The sequence below is a fragment of the Leucoraja erinacea genome, chromosome 2 (genome assembly GCF_028641065.1).
Source record: "Leucoraja erinacea ecotype New England chromosome 2, Leri_hhj_1, whole genome shotgun sequence".
In the NCBI taxonomy this organism is placed as follows: Eukaryota; Metazoa; Chordata; class Chondrichthyes; order Rajiformes; family Rajidae; genus Leucoraja; species Leucoraja erinaceus.
In genome coordinates this window covers 72,436,171-72,449,751 of record NC_073378.1, presented here as the reverse complement: position 1 = coordinate 72,449,751, position 13,581 = coordinate 72,436,171, and the positions used below count along the sequence as shown (strand labels likewise).

General features: G+C 46.6%; 1 protein-coding gene across 3 annotated transcripts in view; it reads left to right on the top strand.

Moving 5' to 3' along the window:
- Positions 1–13,581, top strand: part of drosha (drosha ribonuclease III) — a 143,895-nt gene that overhangs the window by 20,835 nt on the left and 109,479 nt on the right. For all 3 annotated transcript variants that reach the window (XM_055658349.1, XM_055658341.1, XM_055658358.1), the window contains 4 exons: positions 5,003–5,089; positions 5,189–5,275; positions 7,059–7,130; positions 12,628–12,709. In XM_055658349.1, coding sequence (XP_055514324.1) covers positions 5,003–5,089; positions 5,189–5,275; positions 7,059–7,130; positions 12,628–12,709 — 328 coding nt within the window. The remainder of the gene's footprint in view (positions 1–5,002; positions 5,090–5,188; positions 5,276–7,058; positions 7,131–12,627; positions 12,710–13,581) is intronic.

Sequence of the window (13,581 nt, the reverse complement as noted above, 5' to 3'; positions counted from 1 at the left end):
CTCAGCGACCTGAAACACATCAGTTTTTGATGCAGATTTGGTGAGATAACAAATGAGCTTGTTAGAGATAAAATTGTGTGAGGAAGGAGTGACCGAAAGCTGCGAGCTGAACTGTTACGAAATGCAGACCTGACTTTAGATCAGGCTATTCATGCTTGTCGGATGGCTGAGACTGTGGCACCACTGGCTGATTATGATAGCGCGAATGCTAATCAACAACTAAATGTGAATATGGCTAGTTACTCTCCACAAAGATTTATTAATGCATCCAGCAAGGTTCAGAACGTGCCTAACACGAGGTGCACAAACTGTAACTATTTTCACTCCAGGGAGTGCCAATTTTGCATAGCCCATGGGAAAGTATTTCATAATTGCAAAAACCCCAACCACTTTGCTAATTGTTGTTGATCTAGTGGGAGTACAGCTCCAAGGTCGAAGCTGCACCTGATTCAACAAGACCCGTCAGATTCAGATTCTCATGAACAAAACAAATCTTCCCACGGGAACGACTCTGATAGCTCAGACACTGAGTCTACCGTACCATCCCTAAACCTGCGCACCATGGGCAAAGTTACTGATCCTGCTGTGACATTGATGGTCAATAACAAACTACTGATTGCCAAGGTCGATACTGGTGCCCGCGTGAACGTCATGTCACTCAAAGTGTTCAACAAGATAAGAACCACTGTGCGCATGAGAAAAGACTCCTCCACTTGTTTGACAACCAACTCGGCAAACTACCTACAATATATAAGATCATTGTCGACCATACAGTCACCCCGATCGTACGTGCCCCTCACCGCGTCCCGCATGGTACGCGTGAGCAAATACACGATGAACTTAAACGTATGGTCTCCATCGGGGTCCTCGCCGAAGTTAGCGAGCCCTCTGCTTGGGTTTCCACCGTGGTTGTCACCACAAAGAAAGACAAGAAGGAGTTACGCATCTGCATCAATCCTAAAGATTTGAACACGGCAATCAAACGGCAACACTATCCTATGAGGACCATCGAGGACATCGGAGCACACAAATCGGTAACGCAACGGTGTTCTCAGTCTTGGATGCCAAAAACTCATTTTGGCAAATCCCGTTAGACCGTGCCTCATCGGCATTAACACCATTTGCCACCCCGTTTGGACGTTACCGGTACCTAAGAATGCCCTTTGGCATCAACTCTGCCAGCTAAGTCTTCCAGCATACAATGGAACAACTGTTTGCAGAATTCCTCTGTGCTATCATAGTTGATGACATTCTGGTTTATGGCCGCGATGCCACCGAGCACGATGCAAACATACGTAAAGTACTGGACCGTGCCAGAGACATCAACTTAAAGCTGAACCCACTTAAATGCAAGTTCAGGGTTCCCGAAGTCACTTGCATTGAAACATAGAAACATAGAAATTAGGTGCAGGAGTAGGCCATTCGGCCCTTCGAGCCTGCACCGCCATTCAATATGATCATGGCTGATCATCCAACTCAGCATCCCGTACCTGCCTTCTCTCCATACCCTCTGATCCCCTTAGCCACAAGGGCCACATCTAACTCCCTCTTAAATATAGCCAATGAACTGGCCTCTACTACCCTCTGTGGCAGAGTTCCAGAGATTCACCGCTCTCTGCGTGAAAAAAGTTCTTCTCATCTCGGTTTTAAAAGGATTTCCCCTTTATCCTTAAGCTGTGACCCCTTGTCCTGGACTTCCCTAACATCGGGAACAATCTTCCTGCATCTAGCCTGTCCAACCCCTTAAGAATTTTGTAAGTTTCTATAAGATCCCCTCTCAATCTTCTAAATTCTAGAGAGTATAAACCAAGTCTATCCAGTCTTTCTTCATAAGACAGTCCTGACATCCCCGGAATCAGTCTGGTGAACCGTCTCTGCAGTCCCTCTATGGCAATAATGTCCTTCCTCAGATTCGGAGACCAAAACTGTACGCAATACTCCAGGTGTGGTCTCACCAAGATCCTGTACAACTGCAGTAGAACCTCTGTGCTCCTATACTCAAATCCTTTTGCAATGAAAGCTAACATACCATTCGCTTTCTTTACTGCCTGCTGCACCTGCATGCCTACCTTCAATGACTGGTGTACCATGACACCCAGGTCTCGCTGCATCTCCCCCTTTCCCAATCGGCCACCATTTAGATAATAGTCTTCTTTCCTGTTTTTGCCACCAAAATGGATAACCTCACATTTATCCACATTATACTGCATCTGCCAAACATTTGCCCACTCACCCAGCCTATCCAAGTCACCCTGCAGTCTCCTAGCATCCTCCTCACAGCTAACACTGCCCCCCAGCTTAGTGTCATCCGCAAACTTGGAGATATTGCCTTCAATTCCCTCATCCAGATCATTAATATCATTGGTCACGTGTTCACTAGCAACGGACTAAAACCAATCCATTCAAAGGTTCAAAGGTATTTTATTAGTCACATTCACATACACCGAGGTGTAATGAAGTGAAATGCTTTTTGCCATTTTGTAGCACACAAAATAATACAGATATAACACCAATGTGAGTCTTAAACACAAAGAACATCCCCCCACAATGGCTCCCACCATGAGGGAAGGCACAAAGTCCAGTCCCCAACCCCAGTTCACCCATAGTTGAGCCTATTGAGGCCTCCACAGTTGCCTCTACGGAGACCCGATGTTCCTGGCCGTTCTCGCCGCGTGGTGGTGCTCCGGCGTCGGGAGAGTCCTCACAGCGGCATGGGAACCCTGGAACGGCCGCCTCCGTACTCGAGGCTGCGGCTTCCAAAGCCGACAAGGCCACGCCGGATGGAGCTCCACAACTGGCGATCTCGTCGCGAGATCCCAGGCTCCCGGTGTAAAGTTCGGCGCCGCCGCCCGCAGCTGGCCGCTCCACAGTCCCGCAGCTCCGCGATGTTGTTCCCGGCGGTCTCAGCTCACCGGAGCTCCAGCGCGGCGACCCAGGCAAGGCATCACCCGCTCCACGATAGCGCTCCAGCGCTGTGCCGCCACCGAAGCCGAGGTTCTGGGCGGTCCGCGACAGGAAACGCCGCTCCAGGCCCGCTGGTAGGCCGCGAGGACGGGTCGAAGCTGCAGCCCGGAGAAAAGCTGCCTCTCCGACCAGGTAGACTGCAGCAATTAACGAGCTGCCAGTACCAACTGACATCACCAGCCTACAATGATTTCTAGGCATGGTTAACTACCTGGGGAAGTTCATCCCCAATCTCAGCGAACTTTCAGCCCCCCTACGTCAACTAACTCACAAGGACAACACTTGGGCCTGGTACCCAAACCACCAGCGAGCATTCGAGACTTTAAAACCACAGCTCGCTACTGCACCGACTCTGTCTTACTTTAACCTCAACCTGCGAGTTACAATCACCTGCGACGCATCCCAGTATGGGCTAGGCACTGCATGCCTGCAGACCTCTTTCAACGGCGATGTTTTCCCGGTATCCTACGCTTCCAGAACACTAACGGATACCGAACACACTGCCATGGATAAAACCTCCCAGCTGCAAAACTTCTGTCATTAAAGGCGGCTGGCCAAACAAACAATCCAACACCCCTACTGAACGTAAATGGTCACAAAATGGTCATCCCCCCCCATCCCTACGTAAAGAGTACTACGAGGAGATCCACGGTGGCCACCCAGGCATTGAGGCCACCTTACAGCGCGTCAAGGAAATGATTTACTGGCCCAGAATGACCAAGTATTTTCTGGAAAAAATTGAGTCATGCGCAATCTGCAACAGGCAGGCGTCGCACCAGCAAAAACAACTGCTGCTGTCCCACCCGGCTCCCTCCCTACCATGGTCATCCATGGCCGCCGACATCTACAGACGCAACCGTCAACACATCCTTACAGTGAAGGAACGACGTCCGGCGTTCCAGGGTCCTGATGCCCCTCCACTGAACTTTAAAGTGATTGCTGTTCCAGTCGCTCCAGTGCTTGCAGCTGCCACCCCCCCCCATCAGTCCCCGCGTTGGTCCACACCCTCACCCCCCCTTCCCCGCGTTGGTCCACACCCTCACCCCCCCTTGTACCCCGTTCACATGTACCGCGAAGGTCGTCCCCTACGGTGCCTCCCCAGAGCCCTGTTGTGTGGCGTGCCCTTAACCTTTCAGAGGAAAAGATTGATGAGATAGCCCCCTAACGTATGCGGACCGGGTGGTTAGTAAGCCGCCTGTTAGATACGGCGACTATGTTTAACCTTATTATTCTTAGATTTTGCATTTAACAATTTATTTACTCATGGTAGTGATAACGCTGTATCTACTTTTCATTTATAGAAGAGATATAGCATTGGCTATAGCATGTTAGCCAATTAGAATGCTTAATAATTATAACCCCGCCTAATTGTAACATTCATAGTGTAAGATCCTGCCCACTGCTTGCCAGTCTGAGTAACAGTGTGAACATGTGATGACCTGCTGTGTAGTTGATGAACTGAACAATAAAGATGTTTGTGTTTCAACCCGAGTGAGTTTGAGCTCTTTACAAACCTATAAATATCAATGTGTTAACTAGAATATATTCTTGTGGCTGTGGTCACACAACGCAGAAGCAGGCCCTTTGGCCCAACTTGTCCATGCCGACCAAGCTGTTCCATCCACTTACCTGTGTTTAGCCCATACCCCTCTCAACTTTTCCTGTCCATTTCACCTGAGTTCAATGTGGTAAATTCCAGCTCACATCCAGATCGTGTATAGTAGAAAACTGAAGCACCTGTAAGGAAGCGCTATAACAGTGACAATGTGCCAACTCCATACCGGTAGCTCCCATGATTCCCCAGGTTACAGACCATGTATGGCTTTTGATGAACTGGGAAGTTAGTTACACTAATATTATTGAGTTTTTGATGTAATTGTAAAAGCATCTGTCTCAAATCTGATAAAATAACTTGACAACAAAGAGCCAATAATAACTGTGGTTCATTCATGGCCAAGAGGACATTGAAAATTTGTACTGCTTTTTATTTTTGGCAATGTTAGAAATAATAATAAACTCTTGAAATGCTTTCTTTCAGCAAACTGAAGCATGCCGTCCCATGACTAACAATGCAGGAAAATTATACCACTATCGAATTACAGTTTCTCCACCGACCAACTTCTTGGTAATTGTATTGTCAGCTGTACAGCAATGGAATACAAAGCTTTTTCAATTATTTCCTGGTGCTGGTTTTTACTGTTAACCTTAATTTTCTTTTTTCCAGACTGATAGACCAACTGTAATAGAGTACGATGATCATGAATACATTTTTGAGGGGTTTTCCCTCTTCTCTCACACTCCTCTCAATAATGTGAGTACTGCAGTTAAAAATATTATATTATATTTTGATATCACACGTGCTGGCACCATCATTTTTGTTGTCATTATTCGAAGTCCAAAGTCCGGCCGTCCAGCGAGCCTGGTCTACTGGAGCAGTTCACGTGAACCAACGTCCCTCTCCTCTCCTCGCCTGGCCACCTTTGTGCCTCCTGCAGTGACCTTGAAGGCGCTGTAGGCATTACCCTGGTTCACCCTCCACTCCTCGTGCCCGTCGTCTTCAGCTCCCTCCCGGTTCTGCCTTCTGTTCGGGTGGGTTCTGTTGACCAACGAGCCTTTGGGTCGGTCCCGTAGTACGACAAGATTTCGGGCGGGTTACTGATTCCATTACATTATATCCATCCTCCTCTTCAATGTGGCACAGGTCCAATCAGATCATGTTGATCTGAAGACATGATGGTGTTTTAAATGTCACAAAGTATGTCAGGCAAAAGCTTTAATACCCGGTATAGAAATATAGAAACATAGAAAATAGGTGCAGGAGTAGGCCATTCGGCCCTTCGAGCCTGCACCGCCATTCAATATGATCATGACTGATCATCCAACTCAATGTCGCAGTATGGTGTGGTGTAAATTACTTCTATGTGGTGTAAATTACTTCTATTTAACACGTATTGTTTTATGATTTTAACATTCCATTTCTCAATGGACCTATTATAAGGGATCTAATTTAATGCTTAGGTTTAATGTAACAGGGGTGAACTGCCCATGTTGTTGATTAGTTTTCCACTCCTTGCATATTGATATTATTTTTGCCCCTAGCACGCAAACAAGTTTTTCACTGTACCCCCGGTACACGTGACAATAAAGTAAACTCAAACTGAACTCAACTCAACTATCTTGTTTGAACACACCAGATCCATTTCAAATGAATGCTGTTCTTCCTCTTGGAAATCAGGAGATTGGGCGAAAAAGCACATTCACTCAAATAAGTGTATGGTACTGCAAATTAATAATTTTTCAGAGGCCTATGATGGTGTATGAAATGGGAGAAGGCATGGACAGTGGAGGAATAGACTCCAATGTGACGGCCCATTCTCACATTTAACCCGCTTGCTTCTCAGTTTTATTGATGATTCCCTTGCTGCCCCCATACAGTTTCAGCTTTGGATACGTTCTCAACAATTAACGCCCCAGAGTTAGAGAGTTCCAGCATTTCTTAATCCTTCAGTCTTATATGCCTGACCTTCTCCTGAGACAGAGTTCCATAAATCTAGATTCTCCAGACTATGCAAACAATATTTCAGCATAGGTCAGATCATTCCATCTTGTACTCCTAAATGTTTCTGTCAGATCATCCCCCATTCAGATCAAGCCCAGCGAATATGGGCTCTTTCTCTTGCGTCTCTCTTCATTTACAGAAATCAGTGGAGTAAATGTTATCTTACATCCCCTTTATTACACTTGCATTAGTTTTCTTTTGTGTACAAGGACACCTAAATCTCTTTGAACACCATTATTTAATTTATTTTAACATTTAAAATAGAATTGATTCTTTCAGCCAGGAAATATATCACATTTCCTCACATATTTTGCCAGTGCCCTAGAAAACAAGTGTTTGCATTGATAAATGGAATGTGATCCATTTCCTTTACATCTGAACAAAAAAATAATAATGTCTTGATTTGTAAGGGGAATATACCTTAACATGTCCTTAAATGTTTGACAAAAAATGTAATGGTGTTATTATTTCATCACATACTATGGGAACAAAAATTGCATTATCTAACTGAATATGCATTGCTATTAATTTTCAGATTCCTTTATGTAAGGTTATACGTTTCAATATTGACTATACTATTCATTTCATGGAAGAAATGATGCCAGAGGTAAGTGTTGGTTTTACTTTAAGTGATAGTTAATATAGCTCCTATATTATTAATTAACAGACCACCCACGGTCATTCACGGGATGTGGGTATTACTGGTAAACCTAATTGTCCTTGAGAAAGTGGTGGTGAGCATTGGCTTGAAGTGGTGCAAGTGAGGATGTTGGCTGATGTTTGCACAGCATTCATTCCCATCACTGATCTTCAAATTGCACTGTCCGTATGCAGCAAAACCCAAATGACGTGTGTTTGCGCCATATATCTTGTAGACAACAAAGGTTGCAATAAGTTGCTGATGGAAGGCATCTGTCTGTTGGATGAGATGTCAATCAAACAAGGTTCATAAGTACTAGGAGCAGAATTAGGTCATTCAGCCCATCAAGTCTACTCCGCCATTCAATCATGGCTGATCTATCGTTCTCTCTCAACCCCATTCACTTGCCTTTGTCCCATAACCCTGGACACCCTTATAAATCAAGAATTATCAATCTGCACCCTGAAAATATTCATTGATCCAGCCTCCACAGCCATCTGTGGCAATGAATTCCACAGATTTGCCACCATTTGATTAAAGAAATTCCTGCTTAAAGCCCCTTTCCTCCACCTCCCCCCTTCCCTTCCCCCCCCCCCTCTCAGCCCCCCTTGCCCCCCTCTCTCTCTCCTGTCCTCTCCTCCCATCTCTCGCTCCCCTCTTCCCCCCACCCTCCCCCCCTCACCACCCACCCACCCTCTCCTCCTCCCCTCCACCCTTTTGCCCTTCTGTCTCTGCCTCTCTCGTCTCTCCCCATTCTCGCTCTGCCTCCCTCACTCTCTAACCCCCCCCCCCCCCCCCCCCCCCTCTAGAGTTGGGGGCTATACGTCAGTGGATAGGGCAGTTATGGGGTAAAAGGAGCAAATTAATAATATTAATATAATATCAAGGGGGTAGTTAGTGTGTGTGTGGGGGTGGTTAGTGTGTGTGATGCCGCATGCCGCCCCCCGCCCCGCAAACGCGCGTTGGGGGAACAGACTCAACGGGTCTGCTCTTTGTCTAGTTATACTTAAAGGGTTGACAGTGGCGATGCAATAGCAAAGATTTAAAGGCCACACGGATGATCTCCAAAGATTGTTCATCCCTGTCTGGTGAAAAAATAATACGGGGAGGGCGGCTCAACTGTGGCTAATGAGGGAAATTAAGGATAGTGTTAAATACAAGGAAAAGGCATGTAAATTGGCCAGAGGAAGCAACAATTTGGGCTGGGAGAAATGTAGAACTAAACAGAGGAGGACAAAGTGGTTAATTAAGAGGGGAAAAAGGAGCATGAAAGAAAGCTTGCGGGGAATATAAAAACTGACTAAAAGGCCCCTTAGATATGTTAAAAGGAAAGGATTAGTGAAAACAAATGTAGGTCTGTTACAATCAGAGACAGGTGAATTTATAATGGGAAACAAGGAAATGGCAGAATAGTTAAACAAATACTTTGGTTCTGTCTTCACAAAGGAAGACACAAACCATCTCCCAGAAATACTAGGGGACCGAGCATCCAGTGGGAGGGAGGAACTGTTAGGTAAATTGTTGGGACTGAAGGCAGATAAATCCCCAGGGCCTGATGGTCTGCATCCCAGAGTACTCAAGGAGGTGGCCCTAGGAATCGTGGATTTTCCAATGTTCTCTTGACTCTGGATCAGTTCCTGTGGACTGGAGGGTAGCCAATGTAACCCCACTTTTTATGAAGGGAGGGAAAGAGATAACTGAATTGCCGAGGATTTTTCCCATCGATGAAATATGATGACAGATATTAATGCTTTTACAAAATTCCCCATTCTCCCTCCTGCCCCTGCTGGAGGGAGGGGGAGGGACTATAAAACCAGGAAGTGGTGTGCATCAACCAGTCTCTGCAAGTGGTGTGCCTCAATCAGAGCTCTGAATGACACTGAACAAATGTCTCCACAGCTGTGAGTACCCATAATGTGGTTTGAAAATGAATATATGGTTAGTTGGAAGTAAAAAAGCACTGCCTGCAAATGGTTGTTTGGGTTTGGGTTGAAGTAAAAAGGCACTCTCTCTCTCTCTCTCTCTCTCTCTCTCTCTCTCTCCCCCTCTCCCCCCTCCTCTCCTCCCATACTCTCTCTCTCCCTATACCCCTCTCTCTCTCTCTCCCCCTCTCCTCTCTCTCTCCCCCCCCCCCTCTCTCCTCTCTCCTCTTCTCTCCCCCCCCCCCCCCCCCTCCCCCTCCTCTCTCTCCCACTCTCTCCCCCTCCTCTCTCTCCCCCCCTCCTCTCCCCTCTCTCTCTCTCCCCCCCTCCCCTCTCTCCCTCCCCCTCTCCCTCTCTCCCCCCCCCTCTCTCCCTCCTTCCCCTCCTCTCTCCTCCCCTCTCTCCCCCCCCCCCCCCCCCCCCCCCCCCCCCCCCTCTCCTCCTCCCCCCCCCCCCCCCCCCCCCCCCCCCCTCTCTCCCCGCGCCTCTCTCTCTCCCCCCCCCCCTCCCTCCCCCCACCCCCCTCCCTCCTCTCTGCCTCCCCCCCTCTCTCCCCTCCTCCCCCCCTCCCCCTCTCCCCCCCCCCTCTCTCTCTCTCTCTCTCTCTCCCCCTCCCTCTCCTCCCCCCTCCTCTCTCTCCCCCTCCTCTCCTCTCCCCTCTCTTAGCTCTCTCTCCCCCCCTCCTCTCTTCCCCCCCTCCTCTCTTCCCCCCTCCTCTCTTCCCCCCTCCCCCTCCCCCCTCCTCTCTTTCCCCCCTCCTCTCTTCTTCCCCCCTCCTCTCTTCCCCCCTCCTCTCTTCCCCCCTCCCTCTCCCCCCCCCTCTCTCTCCCCCCTCCTCTCCCCCCCCCCCCCTCCTCTCTTCCCCCCTCCTCTCTCCCCCCCCCTTCTCCTCTCTCCCCCCTCCTCTCTCTTCCCCCCCTCCTCTCTTCCCCCCTCCTCTCTTCCCCCCCCCTCTCTTCCCCCCTCCTCTCTTCCCCCCCCCTCTCTTTCTACAGCAGTTGTGCAGAGCCCTGGTGAGACTGCACCTGGAGTATTGTGCAATTTTGGTCTCCTAGTTTGAGGAAGGACATTATTGCTATTGAGGGAGTTCAGCGTAGGTTCACCAGGTTAATTCCTGAGATGGCGGGACTGACATATGATGAAAGAATAGGTCGACTGGGCTTCTGTTCACTGGAATATATTATTTATTTTTATTTATTTATTTATTTATTAGAAGCAAGTACAATACAGTGGTACCTTTTTTCAAGTGCCAAATATATGTTGGCATGTTACATTCTATGTACAGCTTCATTTTTTATTTTATTTTTTAAATGAGAGAGAGAAAAAGAGAATAGGTAACAGAGAGTAGAAAAACATGTGATGTGTAGTGTGAGAAAAAAAACGAGAGAGTGAGGGAGAGAAGTAAAAAAGAAGAAAGAGAGAGAAATACTAGAAAATAGGAGATAAGTATTTATATTCTTGACCATCTTTCACCCAGACCTGAAACAGTTGGTTTTTACGTTTTTATTGCACCATATGCTTCCAAGAAGTCAATAAGTGGAGACCAACTCGTTAGGAATTGGTCTGGTTTATCTGTTAGGAGGAATCGCAATTCTTCAAGATGTGCTGTGTGCACCATATTTATAATCCACATTTTAAGCGTTGGTATGGGTGTATTTTTCCAAAATTTGAGTTTGTTTTTTTGCTATTATTAACCCATAATTAAAAAATGAATTTTGAAATGTGCTTAATTTATTCCCGTCTTTCGTTACTCCAAGTATAATTATTTCAGTGTTAGGCTCCATTTTTATCTTGAATTCTGGAATTTAGAAGGATGAGAGCGGATCTTATAGAAACATAAAATTCTTAAAGGATTGGACAGGCTGGATGCAGGAAAAAAATTCCCGATGTTGGGGGAGTCCAGAACCAGGGGTCACACTTTAAGAATAAGGGGTAGACCATTTAGAACTGCAGTCACTCACCTTTTTATTTGCTAGAGGTTCCAATGTTAATCCTGGCCAGATTGGAGAGACTCAGACTTTAAAATTGGGTAAAAGCTTCAGGGCTGCTGAAAGATTTGGTCAATTTTAAAGTGCTCTCTGGAATTGGGACAAGCTGCAGAGTGATGCCAGTTTGTCTAGAGCCCAGATCCAAGCTGCAGGAAAAGATTAAGAACATCTGCAGACCCTGTCAATTAGGTGCAAAATGCATAGAATGGATTGGATGACTGCAAACCAGACATACAACTTGTAAATAATGTTGCAGAGTTTCCCTTTGCCGAATGTTGATTGGATTAGGTATTGAGCCTTGTCTGGTTTTCTTGCAGATCAGGGTAAATGTTGCAATGTTTGCTTCCCTGAGAGGCCCTGATTTGAATACAATCTATTGAGCTGCTGTATTATTGGGTTAGGGAAATATCTGTTATGTATGGGGTTAAACAATATCTGTAATTGGATTGTAACTAGACCACCCCATGTGGTTCGGCCCCTAAAGGTCCGGGGACCTATAAAGTTCCGCTGAGGTCCCGCGTAGATCTTCTGGGAGTGCTCTTAAGGGCCTGTCCCATTTACGTGTCCTTGGCACGCAAATTACGCGACTTCGTGGTCGCGTTAAGCTGAGACGGTCGAGCGAAGGTCGGGCGTGATTACATGCGTACGCACAGCCGTCTGGAGCGCGTGACGTCATTTGAAGATGGGCACAAAGCTGGAGTAACTCAGCGGGGCCGGCAGCTTCTCTGGAGAGAAGGAATGGGTGACGTTTCGTGTCGAGACTCTTCATCAGTCTGAAAAGAAGGGTCTTCACTCGACACATCATCCATTGCTTCTCTCCAGAGATGCTGTCGGTCCCGCTGAGTTACTCCAGCATTTTGTGTCTATCTTCAATTTTCTTGGCCCCGCTCTGGGAGTAGGAGTGGGGGCGGGGGCGGGTCCGGACCGCAACGGCCGTGAGCCCCAGGCCGAGTTCGGCAATTGTTTGCCTGCTTCGGCTGCTGTTGGAGGCGAGACGTTGCGCCGCGCCAGGGTCTTGGGCCTGTCCCACTTTGGCCGTCAGTTCCGCCACAGGCCATTGGCGCGCAAAGTTTTCGTTCACTGCAAGAATTTCGGAGCCCCACGCGATGTCGGGACCAGCCCGCACAACTCCATACCCCTCTGCGCTTCTAAGTGGGACCGGCCCCGCGCGGCCATACGGTGCCCGTACGCCTCAAGCGACCACGAGCCAAATTGCGAGCCAAGGACGCGTAAGTGGGACTGCCCCTTTAGGACCGCGTGACCTTCTGGGGTGTTTCTGAGCGAGGCCGAGGGTTTGAACAGGCAGATACGAGGATCAAACCCGCGGTCGTTAGGTACAGTGGTGGGAACTGTAATTGTGTTTTGTTAAAATAAAGATTAGTTGATCATGTGCTTGATTCAGTGGTTTTTGACTGGAACTACATCAGCATCTGCAGACTGTTGTGACTTGGCCAAGATGGGAACAATTGCCTTCAATATATGTCAATAAATGAAATAAAGCTGTTTTTTTGTTGGCTTTTCAAAGACGGGATTTTGCTTTTGTTTTGATTACAGAATTTCTGTGTGAAAGGATTGGAAATGTTCTCCTCGTTCTTATACAAGGATGTTTTGGAACTGTACGACTGGAATATTCTTGGTAAAGTGAAATAAAATTACTTCAACATTTTGAAATGCGGAGTGTTTTGAGACAGTCGATAATTAAAAAATAATAATTTTGTGAAGATTAAACTGCCAATCAATAATTTTGCAACCAATATAACCACTAATGCCAGAGTTACAGCCAAACAAACCATTGCAATAAAATATCAGGTTCAGAGGTTATTTATTGGTCACATACACCATAGGTGTAGTGAAATGCTACTTGCCAATGCAGCACATAAAAAAAGAATACAGACATAACAATAATAAAGAGATTTAAACATAAAAAATATCCCCCCATAATGGTTCCCATTTTGAGGGAAGGCACAATGTCCAGTGCCCATCCCATGTCCACCCATAGTCGGGCCTATTGGGGCCTCCGTAGTCGCCTTACCTCACGAGTTACTTTTGAACGAAATGTAAAGCTCATTCTTTCTTATTGAAGGTACACTACAGTTGCTTGATTGAAGTAATAGATCTCTGTTTAAAAAAACTCATTTTATGTGCGGTTTGTTGATTCTTGGTAGTAAATTTAAACACGGTATGCTTCACTATTTTGCCTTCAGTGTTAACATCCTTCTGGATCAGTGACAGGTTTATAATGGAAGGCGAGTGTAACTACAGAGTACCAAATTTACTAACGGGGAAATTCCATTATAAAATGTGAAGATCGGTATTTATCATGGAAATTGAAGTGTAAGGACAGAATGAGATCTGAATACATCCCATGTTCACTGATCAAAATACTCTCGGGCATTTAAGCCCACCTCGTTTAAATCTTACACGCTGTCCTGTTTCCTGAAACATAACCTGATGGGAGTTTTAAATAGTTTTTTGCCTAGTGTAAAATATCAAAAAACATATATTTGT